Source organism: Alexandromys fortis, unplaced genomic scaffold, assembly GCF_014885135.2.
Source record: "Alexandromys fortis isolate MF-2015 unplaced genomic scaffold, M_Fortis_MF-2015_v1.1 scaffold_308, whole genome shotgun sequence".
Taxonomy (NCBI): Eukaryota; Metazoa; Chordata; class Mammalia; order Rodentia; family Cricetidae; genus Alexandromys; species Alexandromys fortis.
This window is the reverse complement of record NW_026068180.1, coordinates 558,839-584,359: the sequence shown is the minus strand read 5'-3', so window position 1 is coordinate 584,359 and position 25,521 is coordinate 558,839. Positions and strand designations below refer to the sequence as shown.

Below are 25,521 nucleotides of genomic sequence, written 5' to 3'. Positions count from 1 at the left end.
CTGAGTCCAGAAGTTTGCAGCCTGGAAAACAGTCAGACTCCGACACAAAATCCAAAAGTAAACTAATACTGATACCTAGAGGAAAAGACTGTTGTATGTGCTCAAGTGCTAGTCAGCATGAGGATTCAAAGCAGCCTACAAAGACTGCAAAGACTCCAGTTTGATAAAAAGAGAAAGGGTTGAATGTTTCAGATGCTGGGAGAGAGACCAAACCTCCCCTTCCACCCCAACCCCCCTAAGAATAATCATAATAAGAATACTGGCTTGATTAGTATTAGGGAGCACCTTAAGTTCCATTATGAATGAGTCAATAAAAACTACTGGATGGGTAAATGGGGACAGATTTAAACATTCATAATTCTCAAAGGTAACAAGGCAACAGGATTTTGCAGTAGTCTTAAAACTTTTTAAGCAGTCTATTATATAAAGTTCTCAACTGGTAAAAGTTGGTTTATTTTCATACCCATAAATATTGGTCACTATTTTCAAAAGACATTCTAAAAAAGCAATCATGTTCATAATAATTTACAAGTAGATGGCACACATCTAGATTCTGAGGTATACTACATGTTCAGTTTTACAGTGTTTCAATGCACATGTACAAAATTCAAGGTACAAAATTGTTTTACAAAAAAACACAAAAATGACAGTTGCTGTTCTACGAGGGGTGTGCCTCTGAACACAATTTATATTTTATTTTTGTAACATACAATCACGTACACAACACAGACAGGAAAAGAGAAGCTAAATACACAGGCTTTAGTTTTCGCAGCTGAGTCCGTCCCGCCACTTCCAGGCGCTCTTCTGCCTGATTCTTCCATTCTTTTTTCACAAAACCACTCCGGTGCTTTCCTGATTAAAGAACGAAGTCCAATATTCAGGATGCTACAAAATTCCCCTCCAAAAGTCCCACATTAAGGGAACTAATACCCTCGCCGAATGACCTATAAATTAATTATTTCTCAGCCACTGTATCTTCCAGCGAAAGTCTCTCCTTGTGTTCGTTCTCTCCGGAATGCGTACTTCCTGTTTTACTCTTATTAGTACTAGTGGGGGGTTTAGCGTCTAGAGGAAACCTTGGAATGTCTAGGAAAACTTTCTATACTACTGTAAACCGTTTTTGACTTATCTTAAAATACTTTATTACTAGATACATGCCTCTCAAGCTGGCATCCCTGATGTCTTCCAAGACAAAGCCTTGCAGACCAGTCTCAGCAGCTGTTAGTAATGTTTGGAATTAACTGATCTCCCACAAGGGTTGCTAATTGACTTCTCAGCTACAGCTGCTATCAAGGTCTAAGCTTGCTGCCCTGACACAGATCAGAGAAGGGGCCTCCTTTGTTCCAAAGACCTGATGCTCGAGGTCCTCCACGATGTAAATAATAATACGCAAAACCCAAATTTGAATCGACTAAGGGTGTAACACGGTGACGCCTGGGTAAGTAAACTCAAGGCCTATTTTTGGAACGCAGGCGGCCAGGATAAAACCGAAAGCCCAGCTCCACGCAGAAGTAACCTGGGGAGGGAACCTAGTCTCTCTGCCTCCTGATTGGCTACCTTGGCCACGAGCGCCTATGATTGGTCCTTGCCGCAAGGGCAGCTGGGACTCGCACGTGCTGCTGCTCCCCACCGAGAGAGGAGCGATGGCGGCCGAGGCCTCGACAACCGGGCTCAGCGCGTCTTCCTGCCACAAAGTGGGGAGTAAGAGTGCGCAGGGTGTTTCGGGGTGCCAGTGCACTCGGTGTGGAAGAAAAGTGTTGGTGGCCTCCGGTGAGGAGCCTGGGGGTTGCTGGGTATCCCCGTGGGGTAAGCGGGCTGGCGTCTGTGGGAGTTGTACTGGGCCTGCGAGGTCAGGCCGCGAGAGGGAGTGAGGGGCCATGGCTTGTGCCCGGTTGTGCCCCTCAAGGTTCTCTCCACACACCCAGAAGGACAGAGACGCCCTTAACCCTTCCCAGGCCACTGCCAAGTCTCCGGAGCACTTTCCCCCACACTTCCGCCAGTTGGTAGACTCATGAAAGAGAGGGCCGAGAAGTGTATTATTGACTGGAGTCACCCTCCTCAAATTTTTTCCTCCTTTTGCTACAAAAAAGCAAAAACAAAACAAAGAAGAAAAAAACAGGCCAGGTGGTGGTGGCGCATGCCTTTAATCCCAGCTCTCAGGAGGCAGAGGAGGGAAGATCTCTGAGTTCGAGGCCAGCCTGGTCTACAGCGTGAGTTCCCGGACAGCCAGCCAGGGCTACACAGAGAAACCCTGTCTTGAAAAAACAAAAACAAATGTTGCGTGATCCTGTGGTCAAGAAGGAATGAAACTTGATTTTCCTGGGTAGTTTTTCTTGTAGGAGTAACAAGTAGACTGAAAAGCAGTTGATCAATAAATAAATAAATGAGATAAAGAGGCCCAGTTTATCTTAACGCACTGCTTGGGAAACTATAGATCCTTTTGTGAATCTTGTGATATGGATTTTGTTTTCTGAGGTGACAGTACAGAGTGTTTGCCTTTGTTCACCATACTTCTAGTAAGCTCATTTACAATCTACAAAACGAATATTTAAATTCAGGTTATTTTAATGTAACTTGAGTACTTTAGAGAACTTAAACAGGAATGAGTTGTTGACTCTAAACACCTGGAATGACTAAAAAGTTTTGTTCCTTTTCCTGTTTCTACTTTAAAAGCAAAGTTCAGTGGGCTCTTTCAAAATGGACACCATTTAGGAGACAGAACCTCCTGTAGAGAAAGCTAGTAGCATTTTCCATGGGGAGTATCATCTCTATGGAGGCATTTGTTTTTCAGTACCAGGAAGGGAACCCAGATCCTTGTACATGCTAGGCAAACTAGCTGCCCTTGCTCTAGCCTCCTAAGTAGTTAGGGTTACAGACTTGTACCACTAGGGCCTGGCCCTATTTGGAGTTTTGATCAATGCTTCTGTTAGAAAATGTCCTTTTTTTTNTTTTTTTTTTTTTTTTTTTTTTTTTTTTTTTTTTTTTTTTTAGACAGGGTTTCTCTGTAGCTTTAGAGACTGTCCTGGAACTAACTTGGTAGACCAGGCTGGCCTGGAACTCACAGACATTCACCTGTCTCTGCTTCCCGTGTGCTGGGATAAAAGGCATGTGCGGCACCACCGCCCAGCCTAGAAAATGTCCATCTTAAGGTGAAAATTATTACAAAAGGTTCTTAAGTATAACCTTTTAAAGCCAGTGGTTTGTCTGTGCATTTGTCTTACAAGATTTGGAAATGCTCAACTGGTAAAATAGTTATGCTTTGTAAGCTGAAGTATACTATAGGCCAACTTGGACAATATCAGAAATTTTATCAAAACAATTGAGAATTTTTATTGCTTTGGTAATATTATCTCTGAAATATAAATATGACTTTAAAATTTGTTGCCTACTTTCAGTTCAATGAAACAAAATACTTTAGTAAAAAGTCAAATTGGTGATATTATAATTCAGCAAGAGTTCCATAAATGTGTTCTATCAAAACATTACTAACTTTAATTTCCTTTATTAAGAATAATAATTTTATTTTGTGTATAAGGGTGTTTTGCCTGCATGTATGTCTTATGTACCCTGTGTGTGCCTGCTACTTGACGGGGGAGGGGGAAAGCTTGTTTTAAAATATCTGGGGAAGCAGAAACAGATCTCTGGGGCTTAGTTGCTTGCTAACATAGCCCATTTGACATGCTCCAGACCAGTTGGAGAACCCGCCCCAAAAAGCAAATACATTATCATTCTCTTTGTGTGTGTGTGTGTAGTATACTCATACATGTATTTGAAAGCCAGAAGAAGAATTCTCCGATTGTGTAGGTTCTAGGGATCAGGCCATCAGGCTTAGCAGACAGCACCCTTGCCCACTGAACCATCTCAGTGGTCCACATTTACATCTTGACATCTTGATACTGTATTTTCAACCGAGGTTATGGTACTTTTCATAAACGTTAGGTTTACAAAAATAATCTTAATGTGGGTCATGTGTATAAAAATAGTAACATCTGGCTTCTGTCCTGGTTTTCATCCTTGCTGACATCTTAGATTACTATGCGAGAATGCTTATCAGTGTTCCATTTCAGCCTTCCCTAACCTTTTCATAAGATGGGAAATGTAAATTAGCCAAGGGTAGTGTTAGCAAACAGAATGAAGTTGGACATGGAAACAAGGTTGGAGTCTGGATTAAACTTTTTAATTAGCCAAATTATCAATATGTTTTCCCATCTTTTGATTAGACATAATATTTGCAGCCAGTTCGACATATTTACAGAGGTCAAATAAAATGTCAGAACATTCTGTATGATTGTAAGAGGATGGAAAATTCATAGTTGTATAGGTTCAAAACTGGATTCGTGCAAATATATAGCCCTGCATGATTTTGCTTATTTTCTCCCCTCCCCCTTTGACTTTGGTCAGTTCTCCTAAATGTTATTTTAATAAGTCAAACAATCTAACTAAACTAGGTATCTTTTCCTGTATGATAGAATACTTTTTGAATTTACCCTTTGATGGGTAGCTATTCCCCCATTAGATATGAACAAATTGTAAAATGTTTAATTGATGAAATTTCGTCACTAGGTCACCACCATGAGTTTCAGTGTGGACATGCCTTTTGTGAACGGTGCCTGTTAGTAACTCAAGAATATACCACAAGTAAATGCCCTGATTGTGAGGTAAGTTTTATAACCTTTCATATTTAATGATTCCTCTTGTTATAGATAAAAATGTTAGACAACTAAAATGTTTCAAAATCAGAAACTACAAGCTTATATTTTGACTGTTTAGTCTCTGCATAAAGAAGCATTAACAGAAGATAAAATTGTCCATGGGCCAGAAAGATGGATCTTCAAAGTACATGCAGAGCAAGCCTGAGGACTTGAGTTCACATCCCCCAGACCCATGTCAGAGACCGATGAGTTTCTCCTCTGACCTCACACACATACAGTGATGCATACATGTGCACTCTCAGGCACAGACGAGTTCACATGTACATAAGACATAAACATTACAATGCAAAGTAAACACTTTTATCATTTTTTCATTCTTCAAAGTGATGAAGAAAGTAAATTAAAGTCATAGATAATGCCCATGTATTTTTGACTCTTGGGAGACACTGGTGGAAAACTTACCTCTTTTTATTTATATCAGTGTAGTATATTCCTTTCAAAAATACTTCCCCATTTTCTATGCCAAAACCTTGCAAACAGACTTGGAACTCTGCTTCTCTTCATCTTTGAGTGGTCGTTTGTAGAGACATGGTGCTGTACAAAGACAGAAAAGCAAAATAACTGCTGGATGGTAATATTTACCCCAGAAATACTAAGTATAACCTAGGGCTAAAATCTTTCAGCCCTCGAAAGTGAGAACAAATTGGTGTTTTGCATTTAGGACAAATACAAACACCGTTTGGTTTCTATAATACATTCCACAGAACTGACTGTAAAATTCTGTAAGTTTACCATTCCACTGGAGACAGGGACTGGATTTATGGCCATTGTTCCCCAGCAGGACAGTATTTAATATGGAGGAGTAGATAAAAATAGAGCTCTTGTTTTGTCAGCCTCTTCTGAGCTTTTGCTCTCATGAGATGGGAATAATGTCTGCTTTTTCATATCATGATTTTAAGAATCACAACTGAATGCTATAAACATACTCTGCAAACTTCCAGGGCATTAAAATAACCTTTTAATATTTAGTTGTAGGTTCATTGGCTTCCAAGTTATATACAATCCACCTATATAAGCTATAATTTGTGAATGCTTTAATTATAACAAGAATATCTGCTGTCTTGTCTGCTTTGGAATTACAATCTGTGCCCTTTATTGTGGGAAATTCCTGTACACTTTGATCTTCATGACATGGAATTCTTCAGATGTGGAGGTTATATGAAGACAGAGTCCCTCATCTCCCATTATTATGGTGGTAGATTTTGACAGATTCAGTCTTGTGATGGAGGAAATGTACATGAAGGGAAAGGAAAAGAGAAGGCACCTGGGACCATCTCTGCCCTTGTCCCAAGTAATCTGTGTCTTATTCTTAGGATTTCGAATAACATAGTATCTAGAATGTATTTACAAATAATGACTTTATTTTTAGGGTTGAAACATTTGGACTAGTTTTATTGTTACTTTGGGAGGGATATGAACTGTCTCATCCTTTCCTCTGTATCCCCATCCCTAAGACACAGTAATAAGGTTTATATTCAGTATTTTGAGATTTGCTGGATTGTCCCTATTTAGATCTCTGGGAAGTCTTCCTGAAACTGGCAGCCATTCCTTTTGTGTTGGTACCTAAGACTTATTGGAATAATGTATAGGGAGAATAAAAAAAAAATCTACTCCAAATTTAGTCAACAATCTGAATTTAAGAAATGTGGTTTATCACTTTGGAATGGTATCTATGCTCTAAATATTGAGGTTTTTGAAGACTTGTATTCACAGATAATTTATAGTTATATTTGCATGGAAATCAAATGCTATTTACTTAAAATTTAAACCAAAAACTATTCCATTTATAATTGACATTTTGTTCTTCTGAATTTAGTTCAATATTGGCTTACATTTGTTTTTCCTAGTTGTATGGTTTTTTCCTATTACCCATACCCACTTTTGATTGGTAATAGTTATTGATAATAACCTCTATATAATTTTATACAGCAAAATGACAGATTCTGTATTGTGATAGGATCATATAAATAGCACCCTAGAAATATTGCCATTTTCTTGACCTTTAAACTACTTTCAAAATAGGTTAGTTCAAGGGAAAGGTAAATCATCATCCAAATAAAGAGATAATTAGTATATATTATTAAACTGCCATATGATTAGAAATATCACTATAAAAAATTTCAGATGCAGTTGGTTGTGGTGGTCCATGCATGTCTTTAATCCAGCAATCTGGAGGCAGAGGCAGGCCTCTTGTGAGTTTAAGGTCAGGCAAGTATATAGTGAGTTTAGGATATTCAGAGCTATACAGTGAAATCCTGTCTCAAAAAAAAAGTAAATTAAGAAATTTTAAGTAATTAAGTAATTTGTTGTCTTGGACAGTAAAGCCTTTTTATATACATCACTGGGATGAGAATCATAGAAGAAACATGTTAAAGTTGACTTGTTTGTAATCAAGTGGGGAGAAAAAAGACATAAAAGCAGATAAATGACTATCTGGGAGAAGGAAGAGGCCAGAGAGGGGGAAGCTGGGAAGAGCTGGGGGTGTGCATGAGTGAGTATGACCAAGGTGCATAATGTGCACTATGAGACGTCCCAGGAACACCAGTGCTTTGCATATTTAGTGTACACTACTAATAAAGGTCACTTTTTCATTTATAAGCAACAAAAGTAACAAATAAAAATTAAGAGAGACGAGTGGCAGGGCTTGGAGAGATGGCTCAGCCATTTAGAGTACCTGTTCTTGCAGAAGACTGAGGTTCAATTCCTAGCACTCACATGGTGGCTCACAACTATCTGTAACTCCAGTTTCAGGGGATCTAACTTCCCCTTCTGGTCTCCACAGATCCCAGATATGAACATGGTATGTAGATATACATGCAGGCAAAACAATCATATACATATATATGCACATGTGCATTTATTTAATAATACATATTATTAAATACCTGCATTTTAAGTTAGGATTCTTTATACAGTTTTAACTAAAATCTTGCATCATTTTATTTAATATTTTCTCATATTTTCTAAAAGAAATGTCCTTTATCACATCTGTTTCTGGTTACAGTAACCTCTTACTAGGAAATGATAAGCTTAAGGAAGATTAAGTAGAGATAGAATTTCACAATTAACCAGAAATTAAGATTTTTTTTTAGCTCTCAGTTTTGAGGATATGCTTTAAAATATCATTTAATATAGTGTGGTTTGTTAATAGTAACATTTTCTTACCTAACTAACTGAATAATAATAGGCAGCACATTTTACTTAGAATGTTGGAAGAAGGACTGGAGAGGGATGACTTAGTGGTTATTGGCACATACTGTTCTTGCAGAGGTCAGCTCCCAACACCCATGTTGGGCAGAACAGTTATCTATAACTCCCAAGTCCTGGGGGATCCAATGCCCCTGTCTTTCACAAGTACCTCCTCTTACATGCACAGTCACACAAATACAAATAATTTTTAAAAGATAAAAAATAAATTTTGAGGAAAAAAAATCTTCACTTAACAACTCTTCCATACCAAATACTTGCCTTTCACAGTAATGACAATTAATAGAATCCTGTAGTCTGCCTTATCTCTTTACAACATTTACCCATTCTTGTGAAAGTCCATAATAATGGATATGTAATAAAGTAATTTTAATTAATACAAGGTTTGTATAATTTCTAAAACCCATTCCCATTTAAAAAAAAAAAAAACAACCTGTCAGCAAGCTTGTAATTGCTAGTTCCAAAATTCAAATTTTGAAATTCATTTTGAATTGTCATGTTCATTTTAATGTTTGGCAGTTTGATGGGGGGAAAAGGTACCACCTTGTTAAGTTGTAATTTTACTTGATAAATGCCGGGGGTGGTGGCACATGCCTTTAATTCCAGCGCTCTGGAAGCAGAGGCAGGCGGATCTCTGTGAGTTCGAGGCCAGCCTGGTCTACAAGAGCAAGTTCCAGGTCAGGCTCCAAAGCTACACAGAGAAACCCTGTCTCAACAAAACAGAGAGAGAGAGAGAGAGAGAGAGAGAGAGAGAGAGAGAGAGAGAGAGAGAGAGAGAGAGAGAGAGAGAGAACCCTGAAAAAAGTGACTTTTCATGTATCATACATGTGACTTACTAGTTGTTCTCCTTTGAGGGTCCTTAACAGAGCCTTTGCATATCCTCTTTTGAAGTTATCTTTTCTCTTAACTGTAAGGCTACTTTATACAGTGGGTTAGCACTGTCTTGTGTAAATAGAAGACTATTAGAGGTCTTCTCTACCTCTAATGCTTATTGTATTTTGTTGTTCAGAAGTGTTTCCTACTTCTTCCTAGCTTCCAAGAATTTTTAACCAGAGCCAGGCGGTGGTGGCACACACTTTTAATCCCAGCACTTGGGAGGCAGAGGCAGGCAGATCTCTGTGAGTTCGAGGCCAGCCTGGTCTACAAGAGCTAGTTCCAGAACTGGCTCCAAAACCACAGAGAAACCCTGTCTCGAAAAACCAAAAAAAAAAAAAAAAAACCTTTCTACATCTCAGTCATAAATACGTATATGTTTTAGTACTTGTGTTATAAAGAGCATATATTTGGGGCTAGAAAGGTGGCTTTGCAAGTAAAAGCACTTGGGGCCCGATTCTAGTTTTAAACCATGGTGATCTGATAAGATACCTGGGGTTATTCCAGTTATTTTTGTATCAGTTGAGGTTTGTTTTGTTACCAAGTATGTGGTCAGTTTTTGAGAAGGTTCCATGAGGTGCTGAGGTGAAGGTATATTCTTTTCTGTTTGGATAGAATATTCTATAGATGGTCTGTCAAGTCCATTTGAGTCATAACATCTGTTAGTTTCCTTATTTCTCTGCTAATTTTTTGTCTGAATGACCTGTCCACTGGTGAGAGTGGAGTTTTGAAATCTCCCACTATTAGTGTGTGGGGTTTAATGTATGATTTAAGCTTTGAGGGTGCCCTTGTATTGGGGGGCATAGATGTTCAGTATTGAGATTTCCTCTTGATGAATTTTTCCTGTGACTAATAAGAAATGTCTTTCTTTGTCTCTTGATTGATTTGACTTTGAAGTCTATTTTGTTAGATATTAGGATAGCTGTAGCAGCTTTTTTCTTAGGTCCATTTGATTGGATATTTTTTTTTCTAACCCTTTGCTGTGAGGCAATGTCTGTCTTTGAGGTTGAGATGTGTTTCTTGTATGCAGCAGAAGGATGGATTCTGTTTCGTATCCAGTCTGTTAGCCTGTGTCTTTTTATAGGTGAGTTGAGTCCATTTATATTAAGGGATATTAATGACCAATGATTGCTATTTCCTGTTAATTTAGTTTTTATTGTTGGTGATGTTAATTTGTGTGTTGTTCCCGTCTTTGGGATTTCTGCTGTGAGATCATCAATTGTCTGTGTTTTTGTTGATATAGCCAACTTCCTTGGGTTGGAGTTTTCCTTCTAGTATTTTGTGTAGGGCTGGATTTGTGGCTAGGTATTGATTAAATCTGGCTTTGTCATGGAATATCTTTTTTTGTCCTTTTATGGTGACTGAAAGTTTTTCTGGGTATAGTAGTCTGGGCTGGCATTCATGGTCTCTTAATGTCTGCATAATGCTTGACCACAACTTCTAGCTTTCATGGTCTCCAATGAGAAGTCGGGTATAATTCTGATAGATCTACCTTTATATGTTACTTGGCCTTTTTCCTTTGCAGCTCTTAAGAGTCTTTCTTTTTTCTGTATGTTTAGTGTTTTGATTATTATGTGGCCAGGGGACTTTTTTTCTGATCCAGTCTGTTTGGTGTTCAGTAAACTATTTGTATCTTCATAGGCATATCTTTCTTTAGGTTGGAAAGTTTTCTTGTTAAATTTTCTGTGCTTTTGAGTTGAACTTCTCCTTCTATGCCTATTCTTAGGTTTGGTCTTTTCATGGTGTCCCATATTCCCTGGATATTTTGTGTTAAGCTTTTGTTAGATTTAATGTTTTCTTTGACTGATAAGTTTATTTCCTCTATTATTTCTAAAGCGTTTGAGATTTTCTCTTCCATCTCTTGTATTCTGCTGTTTATGTTTGCATTTGTGGTTCCTGATCATTTTCTCGTGATTTCTGTTTCTATAATTCCCTCAGCTTGTGTTTTCTTTATTGTTTGTCTCTATTTCAGTTTTCAAGTCTTTCATATGTTTGATTGCTTTTTCTTGGTTTTCTTTAAGGGATTTGCTGATGTCTTCCAATTTTTTGTTTGTCTTTTCCTCCATTTCCTTGAGGGAATTTCTCATTTTCTCTTTAAAAGTCTCCAACATTCTACTGAAGTTATTTTTTAGGTCATTTTCTTCTGCTTCACCTATATTTGGTTGTTCAAGACTTGCTGTTGTAGGGCCTCTAGATTTTACTGGTGTCGTGTTGCTCTTTGTGGTGTTGCACGTGTTCTTACCTTGTCTACTCATCTTATTCTCTAATTGGTGTGGTTGGGGCTGTCTGTGACTCTGGTGATTAATCTTCTAGGTGCCAGTGGATCCGAGGCTCAGATGGTTGTTCCTTGTAGTACAGTCAGTGCCATGGTTCTAGTTACCCTGTTGGTCACTCTGTGTTCCTGGAGGTCTCTCAGCACTCCTGGTGTTTGCTGTCTCAGGACTGCTCTGGTCTAGTTTGCCAGCTTAGATCTGTTTCTGTAAATGTCCCTGGTCTGGATCTGCTCCTGGTCCTGTGAAGTTCACTATCCCAAGCCCACTCCAGCCCAGGTTGTTGGATCAGTCCTGCTCTTGTGGAGTTCACTGCCTCAGGCCTGCTCTGACCTAGGTCAATTTTATACCTTTCAATAATAACCCTATGCATTAATGCTCTCGTTCCTCTATCAAATGACACATATTAGCAGATTTGATTAAACAACGAGGTCTATTTTCTTCCTCCAAGATACACATCTGAAGATAAACTGTTTATTGAAAAAAGTATTTCAAACAAATGAAACTAGGAAACAAATAGGCATCTCTAACTTATAACAAAATAGACTTCAAAATGAAACTAGTCAGAACAGATAAAGTAAATTCCTGCTGATTAAAAGAGCAATCATGAAAATGCAAGAATTCTAAGTATACGTGCACCAAAGTTTATAAATACTAGATACAAAGTTACAAATTAACTTTAACATGTAATTATTATTAACACAATAATAATGGGTGACTCTCACCAAGATATATTCTACTGAAAACTAAACATCAGAGTTAAATGATATTATATATAGATCAAATAGATTATGTAAAACACCACAGACTAGACATTCTTCTAAGCATCCTATGGAAGTTTCTATAGAACAGATCACACATTTTACACACATTTTAGTGAGACACGAAGTCTCACCAAATAGAAGATAACTGAAATAGTCTCTTATAGTCTGTCTGACCACAACAGAATAAAGCTAGAAATAAAAAGTTTGTTAAATGATGGGTTAGTCACTAACCATTTCTAGAACTGAATAAAAGTGAATATACAACACACCAAAATCTAATAGGATGCAGAGAAACCAGGCTTCATTATGGGAAACACTGTGAAAATTTCTCAGAAAACTAAAAATATGAGCCAGGTATTCTGTCCCTAGGCATATCCCCAAAAGATTCTATATCCTACCCTAGAGTTGCTTGCATGTGCATGTTTATTGTTGCTCTGTTCATACTAACAAGAAAAATGGAAAAAGCCTAGGTATTCATTAGCAGATAAACGAATAATAAAAATGTGATATGTATACATAGTGAAATTTTATTACACCATAAGGAAAAATGTAATTATGACATTTGCAGGAAAATGGGTAAAACTGGAAAGTATTAAGTGAGATAACTCAGGTTCAGAAAGACAAACACCATGTGTTCTCTAATGCCACTGCTAGTTTCTAAATTTCATATATGTGCAGCTTTGTATAAGTGGGTACATGTAGATCCCAGGAAAACTAGGAAAGATCCCATGGGAGAGGGATTCTTTAAGAAAGGAAAGTAGAACATGTGATTCAAAAGTGGAAGGGTAAACATTGGGAATGAGAAGAAGATTTAATGGCGGAGGGGGAGCAGGGAAATGGAGGAAAGGATTGGAAACTAAAGGTATATGAGAAGACCATAAGAAAATCTGATACTTGATAAACTAATCACAAATAAGTGTTTTAACAGAAGTACCCTTTGTGAATGGATAAAACTGTCCCCCAAAGGTTATTTTAAAAAAAAAATTCAGTGTTAGTGTGGCGACTGTAGACTCATAACTGGTCAATTCTCTATGAGTTGTTGGTCAAAGAAGACCCCGGAAGCCTCTAAACAATACAGGTAATTGCCGCTGCCTTTGGTTGCCCACCAGAACTCAATGATAAAATACTATTGCTGAAGACACCGAATGCTTTAAGCAGAGAGCCTAGAGAAATCAAGCTGGCACTGGGCTAGAAGCTTCCTCTGTGTTGGCTAACCCTCATCGTGCCAGGAGTTGCGATGGCTGACTGTCATCAGTCGTCTTACTCAACTTTAGACCGTGAGTTCAATCCATCATCCAGGCAAGATGAACCCACTGGTTTAATAGTGGCCAGTCTGTTATGGGTAGTCGATGTCTTTCTGATTAGATCTGATGTCTGCTGCACAAGAGGGAAGTCACACCTGGTACTGTAAATCTGGTCAAAAAGCCATCACTGGGGAAGGAAGTCTTTAATAGGGAATCTTGTGCTGTTGATTTGCTAAACAGACACGATGTGCCTTCCAAACAGCCGTGGTTTTGCCCATAGATTAATGCAGCTATCAGCTTTGGTCAGAGTAGCTTCTCTTTTCAGTGGTCAGAAAACACTGATAATACATGACTGTTGAGTGCCCGGCCACAAATGACACATCTCCCAGGTTCAGGGAATAATGCAGACCGGGCAAAAAGATGTAAGCCAGAGGAAAGAGAACACAGGCTCCCACCCCTAACCAAGACGCTTTATGTAGCTGATACCTGCTGGCAAAGGAAAAATCAGTTTCTTCCAATGAAGTCTTACTGGATATATTAACCACACTCCAGGGTGAGTCCCATTCCTAGGAGTAGTTGGACAAAAGGTCTCAATGGTATTTTTATAGACTTATTGCTTCATTTTGCTTTGTTTGGGCAATTTTTGTCTTACTGGTATTTTGCTCATTTTGATTTATGTTTTTTTTTTAGGATTTTTAAAAAACAGTCTTGCTAAGTTACCCATTGCTGTTCTTGAACTTGAGATCCCTCTGTTTTAGCCCCCTGTAGCTGGGGATACAGGCCAGTGCTACCACGCTTGACTACTTTTTATATTTGGATAACTTTAGGATTTTAAGTCTATCTCCAGAAAATGGGAATAATTCATTTATTCAATATTTGTTTTATAGCCAGTAATGTTTTTAGAGTTTATACTAGATAGTATTTTGCACTTTTGAATACAGTAAAGATATCATTCATTGTATAGTTTAATAGCAAATTTTACAGTGTTGTTGCAATAATTTCCTTTAGAATTGTAACTAAAAGTTATTTTGGTAAATTTAATGTTCTGTTTAATCATTAGGGTGCTAATTTTTTACCCATATTAATTAATGTAAAACCAAAAGTACAGTTTTCCCTTGACTTACAGAGAATTTCAGAATCTTTATAGTTATCAGTTTTATTTATGAATAGCACACAAAAAATAGTTTGGGTTTTGTATTAGCAGAATTTATTGAATAACGTGAATTTCTTTAATCTCATTTTGTCCTAAGGTTCATACAGCTGTCAGTATGAATCAAGGTCATGGATTTATTAAAGAAGATTCTTCTCTGGAAGCATTGCAACCTAAAATGTATGTTCATGTGGACACTTTAGCATTTAACACTTGGTGTATTTCTAAACAATTTTAAAATTATTGTTAAAATGTTATTGTTAAATGCGTTTCTAGCCTGTTGTTTATAGAATGCTATTTAAGTTCATTAGTTTGTCCTGACTGTTAGTGGAATGTAGGGTCCAGCTTCAAAAGAAGCAGCATTAGTTTGTCCTTATTTAAAATAAAAGAGTGAAGAAAGCCTTCAAATAGGAGGCTGAGTTCCAGAATTAGATAAAGTTATCGCAGCTGAATGATAGTAAGTTATAAAGAAAGAAATACTTTTCTGTTGATCTTTAGAATGGTAGAAATACAGTATGATGATAAAATGTGGTTGAGAGGTGATTATAAAAAGAAAAATAGCAACTTTTGAGTTCCCTTATTTTTCCATTCTTCTTTGTGATTTAGCCACATAAAAGAGTGGAAGAACATAGGCTGTGTGTGTGAATACTGTCTTTGAATTAGATATTTTAGTTCCATATATTATATGGAGTTTATTATATTTTCATACATGCATATATTTTTATCATACTCACCCCTTTATCCTTATAGAGATTTTTAAGCATATTTATACAGCCATTATGTTGTTATTTTATGGCCTTAATTATTTACCTTTTCAAAATCCCCTGCTAGTCTATAACCCTATTTAAGAGCACAGACCCATCTTATTTCTCTCCATACCCCTAGAGCAATACACAGAGAAAACATGTAATGTTTGTTAGATAAAAAGCATATTTTTATATTTTCTGTAGTTTTTCTGAACTCATATGTTAGTCCCATTGTGGGTAAGGCCACTCCTGAGCTGGGACTTTCTACATCAATCACTAATGCCCAACAGATTTGCCCTACAGACCAATTTTATGTACACATTTTTCTCAGTTGAGGCTCCCTCCTCTCTGATGACTCTAGCTATGTCAGTTGTCATGAAACTAGCCAGTACACCAGCTTTCTAGGACCTTATTTACATAGTTGCTCATATTTACATAGATTTTAACTTTTCTTTTTGGTTTCTTTGAGACAGGGTTTTTCTGTGTATCCCTTGGCTGTCCTAGAACTTACTCTGTAAATCAGGCTAGCCTTGAACTCACAGAGATTTGCCTGCCTCTGCCTCCCGAGTGCTGGGATTAAAGGCATGCGCCACCACTGCTCAGCTGGATTTTAACTTTTAAAATAATATTTAATATAATAGTCAGTCTAGACTTAAAAATATAGGAGTTTTCAAGGAACTATCTCATTTGGAACTAATTTTATAAATAATACCAAGGAAGTTATCCAGATTTATCATATTGTTTTTCATTTACCTCCTACATATTGTTGCTTTGACAGTTTGTTCTATGTCTGTTCCGGTCTTCCATCGCTACTACCCTATTAATTCTCTTGTTTTCTTCTCTCTATCTCATTTCACTTCCATACTTTTCCTTGCTCTCTAGTTCTTCCTGGTCTATCCAGTTAAAATCTCAAATTCTTTGAACTTGAATTACTAGATTTTCACAATACCACCGTAGTTTTTCTTTTCATGTTTTAATAAGTTAGGGAGAAGCTAAGTTGTATCTTTGGGTGGAAAACTCTCACCTGAAGTTTGACATCTAGGTGTTGACAGTCACAGTACTTCTCTCACCTACAAACATAATCATCAGTCACTTTCTTCATGAGGTCTGCAAATGATGAGAACACAACTTCAGGAATCATGTGACTAGGTGATCGTAGATCTTTTCTCCATGGAGTGGCCATTTTTATCAAATTTGGGGTTGCCAATTTGGACATCTGAAAAAATAAAACAGATAATTTATTGAACAGTGTTGACTGAGTTTAAACAAAGAATAGAGATTGTGGTAGATGATGATGGCTCACTCCCACCAACGGAGGCAGTTCCTCCTCCATGCTAGCCAGTCATTGCTGTGTTGAGTGCTTTACTTCAAAGACCTTTACTTACTTTGAAAATTTCTGACTTAAAATCTCATATAAGCTAATCAAATTGTACTCTTGTCTGTATATGTGTAATGTCTAGTAAAAGTTCAAACTTTGTTCTAAATGACCAGTTTTTAAATTAAACGCTCTACATAAATTTATATTAATAGCTCTTCATTCTTAAATGCAATTTGGTTTAGACAGTTTTATTTATGGATTGTGTTATGTGGAGTTTCAAGTTTTCTGAAATAAGGTCTCTTGTTACCCATTGTTTATCAGTGCACTTTTAATAGCTGACATTTCTGCATATAAGTACTTATTTGTATGCATGCATTACTTTAATTGATGAGCTTAAAACATTTCAGTCATTATTAGTATTTCTTCCCCCAAATACCAAGTAAATAAGGTGCCTAAGAAATTAAAACGTGGTATTTTAGGAATTTGCTTAAGTTAAATTTATATTAAAATTAAATTATGTGAAAGTAATTTTATTCATGGATTTTCCTTATTGATAATTGAGAACATATTCTTATAAGTTATCATCTGGATTATTTTTAATAGAGAATAAAAATGAGAATGCAATGGAGATTATATTCATGCTTGTATTTCAAATAACATGCTTGACGTTCTCAGGGTAAAGAACTGTTCTTCAGACCTTAAAAAGACGATGGACCAGCTAATTGTTGATTTGGAACATTCATCCTCCATAAACAGGACTGTTTCAAGCATGTCAGCTGTAATGTCGGTATGAAAAACATTGGTCATGAAGCATTGTGAAACCAAACTTTATGCTGAGTAGCTGAACATTTCCTCTCAGGGTTCCTACAATTATTGATTCTTTTAGAAGACTAAAAGTAACAAATCCACTCTCCTCACTTGAATTTTTTGCTTTGCTTTCTGCTTGAACAGTTTTAGCCTGTGTTTATAACAAACCTGTTTGTAAGTCCTTTTCCTGAGACATGCTTTGACTGCCTTGATTTTGAAATTCTTGATATTTACATGACTATAGTTTTTTCCTGTTAACTTAGTTACTTAATCCAAATGCCCTGAAACATGTACAGTTAAAATTTTCTAAATTCTGACTATAGTTTTTCAATTATTTTAATGACAGCTAAGAGGCCTAGTTGCATTTGTTATTGATAATGATGTTTGTTGTTGAAGATTGAATTTTACTTTACGATTCTGAATAATGTTAATGATGAACATTTGCTGAAATTGAGCTTAGAAATAGAACAGACTCTAAAATGAAGCTAAATGAAGTAGAGACTTTTTGTAAAAATCATTACTGGTCTTGAAAAGGGGAGTGAAGTCTAAATTGTATTCATTCTCTTTTGTTTTAACTCTAATTTAAAAACAAAAAACAGAACCTCATGTTGTCCAAACTGGACTTGAACTTACTCATTACATAGTTCAAGATGATTTGATCCTCCTGCCTGTACCTCCCAACTGCTCTGATTACAAATGTGTGTTACAAATCTGATTATCAAGTTAAACTCTTAACAGAGCCATATTTATAATCATCTTTTCTTAAAAACTGTTTCTATTTATTTTTCATGATACATTTTCTGAGATAATTTTAAATTGGAGACTGGATTCATGCTGCAGTTTTACTGTTAAGTAGTATCTTTATGGTGGCCTTGCGGCACATGTTTGTACTAGCAGCGCTAGGGAGGCTGAAACAGATGACTCACGGGTCACTAGGTGTGGTGGTCTATTACTGTAACCTCAACACTATAAAGACAGGAGCAGGAGGATTACTGCAGGTTTGATGACAGTCTGGTCTACATATTTGAGTTCCTCTACTGACTGAGGATATAGCTCAGTGGTAGAATGGTGCCTAGCATACCTGAGGTCCTGAGTTTCTATTCATAGCGTGGAAATAAAATTGTTATTTTTTTCAAATTTTAGATAAGCGGGATTGTATTTTTATTATTGTTGCGTGTTTTTATACTCCTTTGGTGATCTTTGTCGCATTTGTAACCAAAATTACAGCTCAAATTTTTATAATTATAATGTAGCTAGACATCTATTTTTGTGTTTTATATTTGTATATTGTTCTTTCTCTTAGGAGACAGAAGAGATCGATGAGGCACTGAAGATAGCAGGCTGTAATTTTGAACAATTAAGTAATGCTGTCAAAGTAAGCATTTTGAATAATTCTACCAGGAGGTAAAGCATGGCCTCTTTATGAAAAAAAACACACTTTTAATAAACTTTATTATAATAAGTTTGCAAATAAAAAACATCATACACCAAAATTCACCACATCTAAAGTCTGTACATCTCCCTGAACTTCTACATGGTTAGTACAGAAACTGTTAAGCTGCCACACCTCATGTTAGATTTTATACTTCACTATTGAATATATACCGGAAATCCACGGCATGTTTAGAACTAAAATAACCATTAGCTTCATAACTTCTTCCAAAGCTTATATCCTTTTTCATCTCTTAATATTTACCATTTCTTGTTCTCTTTCTACATGTTATTCCGTACACACTTACACATGTGTATACACATATATCACTATGTTCTACATATAAGCGAGAACATGTGCGTGTTTTTTTCCTTCCTGAGATTGTGTGCCTTCACTTAATAAGTCCACTTATTTCCTCTTTTTAGGGAGGAGGGTGTGACAGTGCCGAGGATGAAGCTAGATTGTAATGCATGTGAAGCAAGCATTTTGCCCCTGAGCTACAGCCCCAGCCAAATGACCTCTGTAAAAGTGCACACTTGTATGTGTATCACTGAGGTTAGGTTTTATACTCAGTTTTTAAAAGCAATAATATAATAATAGAGAAACATGCAGAAAAATTGAAAACTACACTGTCCTGCCAGGATTGGGTTTGTAACATTGTTACTCTAAGAAGGTTAATAAAATCAGAGATTATGAGGAATCAGGATATGTCCTTTCTGTAAACTGGATTTTTTCATCTTTGCAGAATTTGCCCCTTGTTTGGCTGTGTTCTCCAACAGAGCTGCTTGCTCTGCCTAACAAGAAACTAGCCCCTTAAGCACCCATTACCAAAAGTTTTAGAATTAAGGATTTCAGTGGTTTTAGCTGGTTATGTTGTTACAACTTTTTACATAAGAGAGGGAGACATTGTAGATTGATTAAATTTCACTATTAAAAAAAAGTTTTCAATGAGTATTCCTTCATTTGTTAAATCCTTAATATTTTTTTTTTTGGTTTTCATTGAGCACATATTGAACTTTCTTGTTTAAATTTATGCTGTGTATTTTATTCTGCTTGTTGCTATTGTAAACGGTATTGCTTCCTTAATTTCATTTTCAAACTGTTACTGCTAAGTAGAAATATAATTAAATACTTCATGTTTAAAAAGTCAGCTTCCTCAAAATGAATTAGAAATACAATAATAGTAATGGCGTGAGAGTTATGAGAAAGATAGACCTCGAGAAAAGGCAGGGGCAAAGAATGTTACCTGTGATGACAAGCTTGTGCTTGCAAGCTCCCCTATGTTGACATAATATCTGAATTTGAATGGGCACAGTTCAGCCCCAAGCCATCCATCTTCTACTCCAAATCCAATTCCTTTTTTTTTTTTTTAATAATATGCAGTATATCTACCCCAACCTGTCATCCCCAAACCTCATAGTTCCAGTATCAGCCCTGTGCCATCAGAAGTAGGTGAGCCATTCATCCTGAATTCCTTTCCAGCAGGGGTCCTGTACAATGCAAAGTAGTGGTCTGCTTCAAAGTGCTTTCCTGAGACTGGTAAGGTAGGCGTGACCACACCAAAAGAGAAAATACAGCAGGATAGAGGCCATGGATCTCAAACAAAAATTTTTAATGTTTTTAAAATAAACATAAAATAGCCAACATTTTTACTCAAGTTTTTTGTTTTGTTTTTTTTAATAGAATGTAGCATGTAGTGTGTTTTACTAAATACATTTTTACTGAAATTTTTTTCATATATTTTGATCAGATATTTTCCTTCCCACAATTCTTCCCAGATTCTCCTCTCCTCTCTACCCACCCAACTTTTCACTCTTTCTTTCAAAAAGAAAAGAAGAAACAGCACCAAAGTAACCCACAAAAACACAAACATGAAAAACAAACAAAGACCAATAAGACAAAAAAAAAAAAGCCAAAACAAAATGAAACAACAAATTCACAAATCTACCATGGAGTTTATTTTGTGTTGGCCAATTACTCCTGGGCATGGGGCCTGCCCTGAAGTGTAGTTGATATACCCAGTGAGATTCCACTGGAGAAAACGGATCTTCTCTTTGCTTCTGAATATCAATTGCAGATAGCTTACTGTCCACTTCCCCTTCTTAGTGTGGGCGTTTGTCTTGATCCTGTGTGGATCTTGTATGTGCCTCCACAATGTCAGCGTTCATATTTGCATCAGTCTTTGTTGCATCTAGATCTTGTTTCCTTGGGTCATCGTTATAGTCATCCATTACCTCTGGCTGTTAGAATCTTTCTTTCTCCTCTTCCACATATACCTGAGTGTGTGGGGGATGGGAGTAGGGGGTTGAAGACATTTCATTTAGGACTGACTGCTCCAAAGTGTCTCACTCTCCGCATGCTGTCCAGTTGTGGGTCTCTATATTAGTTCCCATCTCCTCAGCTTTTCTGATGAGGGCTGAGTAAAGCACTGATCTGTGAGTATATCAGTATACCATTTCTAGTTATTTTATTACTATGGTCCTTTAGCACAGTGGTTCTCAATCTTCCTAATGCTGCAACCCTTTAATAAGTCCTTCTGTGTCGTGAGGACCCATAAATTATTTTGTTGCTGCTACTTAACTAATATTGCTACTGTTATGAATTGTAATTTAAATATCTGATATGCAGAATATCTGAATGACTCACAGGTTGAGAACCACTGCTTTAGCAGAAGAAGAATAGTAGATTTTCCTCTAGGGCCCATGACCTATTTAGTCTAAGGTTCTCGGTCACTGAAACAGTGACGGCTATGGGTTCCATTTCATGGAGTGGGTCTTAAATATAATCAAAAGCAATTGCTACTCCTGTAAGTAACATCCATGCTACTAAAAATCCAGTATGCCTTGCAGGTAGGTCATTGTTGTAGGTTGAAGGAGTTGTAGCTTGGTGATACTGATGATTGCCTTTCTCCTCTAGTAGCATACAGAGTACCTTCCAGTACCATGAATGCTAGTCAGTTGGGGTGAAGTTTCTAGTTAGGCACCAGCTCAACTTCTCATTGTTTGATGACGTTAAGTAAGCATTGTCTTCAACAAATAAGGCCATACTGTCAGGTTGTAGAGAGTGAATATATAATTTGGCATTACCCTGTGATGACAAACTATAACCCATTTCTGGCAATGAAGGTTTTAGTTGGTGACATAAGATGTCTAGTCTCTCCCTCTTTGGTGACTCTATATTTCTTTAATACATATACATATTTTTAAGAAGCTTCTGCAGTAGTAGGCTTTCATATAGTTTTAAAAACAGCCTTTCTTGTTAGTTGTCCTTCCCCATATTCCCTCCTTTACCCTTCTCTTCCATCCCAATCCCTTTTTAGTCCTCCTATTCTAGTTTTCCCATTTTCTTTCCATAACTCTGTCCTATTTCCCTTTCCTTGTGAGATGCTCTCTTTCCCACTAATACCTTACAGGTACCTAACATCTGTTGCTACTTGAATTGGCATACATTTTGAAAAACTTAAAAGCTAAAGCATTCACATATAAGAGAAAACATTAAAATATTTCTTTTGGGGTTTGAGTTACCTCACTAAGGATGTTTTTTTTCTTCTATTTCCATCCATTTACCTACAGATTTTATAATTTAATTTTTTGCTTAATAGCTGAATAACCTATTGTGTAAATATGCCACCGTTGCATTATTCATTTATCCACTGAGAGACCTGTAAGCTATTTCCAATTTCTGGCTGTTGTGAATAGAGTAGCGGTGAAAATGGTAAGTAATTATCTCTGTAATAGAATGCAGAGTCCTTTGGGTGTATGCCCAAGAACAGTAGAGTTCAGTCTTGAGGCAGATTCATTCCCAGCTTCTTGAGGAAACACTGATTTCCATAGTGACTGTACCGGTTTGCATTCCCACCAGAATGAAGTGCTCTTGCTAGATTGAGCTGTCATTTGTTTTATTGATCTTGGCCATTGTGACTAAAGTAAAATGAAATCTAAAAGTAGTTTTTATTTACATTTCCCTGATGACCAAGGATGTTGAACATCTCTTTGTTTCTTGGTAATTTGTATTTCATCTTTTGAGGACTCTGTTGTCTTGTACCCCGTTTTTAATTGGGTTGCTTTCTTGATGTTGTATTTTAGATCTTTACATATTTAGAAACTAATTATGTGTAATTGTTAAAGATCTTTTCCCATTCTGTAGGCTGCCCTTTGCCTAAATGATGTGTTATTTGCCGTACACCTTTTCAGCTGTCAAGCTGACCAGCCAGTACAGAGTCTTTAGAGTTGAGTTTTGTGCAAAGTAATAGAACAGGAATCTATTTTCATTCTAATACATGAAGTCATCTAGTTTGACCAGCAACAATTGTTGCTGTCTTTTCTCCGGTGTGTATTTTTGACTTTGTCAAAAATGGTGTGTTCATATATGTGTGGATTTGTATCTGGTTCTTCAGTTCCGTTAATCAATGTGTATGTCTGGTTTTGTTTGTTTTGCCAATACCATGTATTTTCATTTCAGTAGCTCTGTAATACAACTTGAAATCAAGGGTGGTGATACCTCCAACAATTCTTCAGAATTGTTTTAGCTATCCAGTTTTTGTGTGTATGTGTTTTCATATGAAGTTAAATTTATTTAAGAGTTGTGCTGGAATTGTTTTATTCTTTCATTCAATTGTCTATATTTTCTTTTACTTTATTTACTTATTTTGTTTTTTGAGACAGGGTTTCTCTGTGTAGCTTTGGTGCATGCCCTGGAACTAGCTGTTGTAGACCAGGTTGGCTTCAGATTCATAGAGATCCACCTGCCTTTGCCTCCCAAGGGCTAGGATTAAAGGCATGCGCCAGCACCACCCAGCTAATTGTCTATATTTTCATTAAAGCATTTACTTCTATCCTCTTTAAGGTTCTTGAGCATATTTGTAATTACTGTTTTGAAGTCTTTGTTTTATGTTTAAATTTCATTTCTCAGGGCCTAGTACAGTGGGTTAATGGTATCTGAAGGAGGCGTATTCTCTTGACTGTTCATGATTGTGGTTTTGTGCTGGTATCTAGGACTCTGCAGTTTGAGGTGTTTCTTCATGTCGATATCAGCAATTGTCTTTGCAGGATAGATATTCATTCTTTGGTTGCTGGTGCCCATTCTGAATCCCAGGCCAGTGTGGTAGCTGTGAGGTCCCTGGTAAAGAATTGGTCTATGGATGATGATACAAAGGAATAGAGCTGGGGTAGGAAGAAAAGCTGAGAAGAGGCAACAGGAAAAACTAGGGAAACCTGGGTCCACACCAAGAAGCAGAATCCCTGGGGAATGAAGGTGAGGTGGAAGGAGGACCTTCTGCCTGCAGTAAGACTTAAGTTTGGAGATAGGAGTGGAAGAACTGGGGGACCCTAGGTCTGCACCAAGAGCTGAAGTGTGTTTTCTAACTTTGGTTTAGGGATTTTTTTTGTTTGTTTGTTTGTGTGTTTCAGTAATTTAGGAAATACTGCTGTAGAGAAATTCTGTTGTTGAAAATGACTTTTGTTCTGTAATGACAAAAAGGAATAAGAAAAAGGTTTTATAAAATCAGCGGATTTTTAGGTATTTTTGGTTTTTTCTTTGTTTTATCAAATTATTGGTACAAAAATGCTTAGAAGATGTGATCTTGCTGACAAGCACCAGAAGATAAAGTTGAATTTAATTGTTTGCTCTGTTTATTATCTTATCACCTCCATGGCTATTTTTGAAAAGTCTGAAAAGTATCTTTTACATTCAGCAATATATTGATGATACAACTACTCCAAAGTAAAAATACCAGGTGAGTTTATTGAATTATTTTTTTCAGATGCTTGATGGCACACAAAATCAAACAAGAGAGGAAACACACAGTCTAACAGAGGTTGTGGAGAAAGAATTTGATAAACTTCTTGCTTCTCTTAACTCTAGGTAATAACTTAAAAATATAAACTTGATGAAACCAGTGTTCTTAATATTAACTTGTCATTCTGCTCATTTGTTCAGATAGGCGGAAGCAGTAACATGTAACTTTAAAATAAGCTTAGAGGGTTGTATGTGAGCCTTTTTTTTTTCTTTGACAGTATTTCTCTGTGTAGCTTTGGAGCCTGACCTGGAACTTGCTCTGTAAACCAGGCTGACCTCGAACTCACAAAGAGATTTGTCTGCCTCAGCCTCCCAAGTACTGGGATTAAAGGTGTGAGCCACCACTGCCCAGCAGTAGGTGAGTCTTAAAGGCTCATTTCTAGCTGGGAGTGGTGACTCATGCCTCTAATCACAGCATTCATTCAGGAGGCTGAGGAAGGTAGGTTTCTGTGCATTTGAAAACAGGCTGGGCAACAGTGTGAGATTCTGCCTCAAAGAAACAAAAAGACTGACTTTCAGAAGTTCAAGTGAAAATTTTTCTATACTTCCAAAATTCTGTCTATTTTGTAATTCTAAAGCTAACTTTAGAGTTAACAAGCTTCTTTCAGTATGCCTCGGTTTCCCACCCCTCATTTGCACACATATGTGTGTGTGCATGTGTGTTTAAAGCTAGGGTACCGCTCTGTAGCCTAGGCTGAGCTCAAGTACATGATCCTCTTCCCCCAGTCTCCCAAGTACTATTACAGGTCTGAGCTACCACATTTCTTTCTTAAAGCAATTAACAAAGAAAAAAATTTTCTAACTCATGTTACAGAATTCACATATTTGGGGAGCTACAAACAACTTTTCTTCTACATGACCATGTCATTTCCTCATGTCATGTCAATTTTTCATTATTTGCATCAGAAAAGAAGGCTTTCTGATAGGCAGTTACTAAAAAGTAATTTAATATTATTTTTTCAAAGATATTTGACATGTTATGTTTAATCACATACATTTCAAGAAATGCTCATAAAATTTTTGATAGGACTAAAGCAGTGTGCTTAGTAATGCTATTTGTCCATTTGTCTCTACACCAGCCCTTAATCTCCTTAAATTTTTATGGCATTTTATGCCCAGCGCATGAAATGGTTGTTTTATCCCCTTTGGTGCTACAGATTAGACCCAGCTTTGTGCATGCTAGGTAAGTGTTCTGCCATTGA

The 25,521-nt window shown here is 36.8% G+C and overlaps 1 protein-coding gene across 1 annotated transcript in view; it reads left to right on the top strand.

The window, feature by feature from the left end:
- Positions 1-1,469: 1,469 nt before the first annotated feature.
- The window catches only part of Rnf17 (ring finger protein 17), a 110,471-nt gene continuing 86,419 nt past the window's right edge, over positions 1,470-25,521 (top strand). Inside the window, exons 1-6 of the mRNA XM_050129100.1 lie at positions 1,470-1,770; positions 4,564-4,658; positions 14,321-14,400; positions 16,960-17,071; positions 18,395-18,466; positions 24,285-24,385. Of these exons, the coding sequence (XP_049985057.1) occupies positions 1,575-1,770; positions 4,564-4,658; positions 14,321-14,400; positions 16,960-17,071; positions 18,395-18,466; positions 24,285-24,385 (656 nt within the window). The 5' untranslated portion in view covers positions 1,470-1,574. The remainder of the gene's footprint in view (positions 1,771-4,563; positions 4,659-14,320; positions 14,401-16,959; positions 17,072-18,394; positions 18,467-24,284; positions 24,386-25,521) is intronic.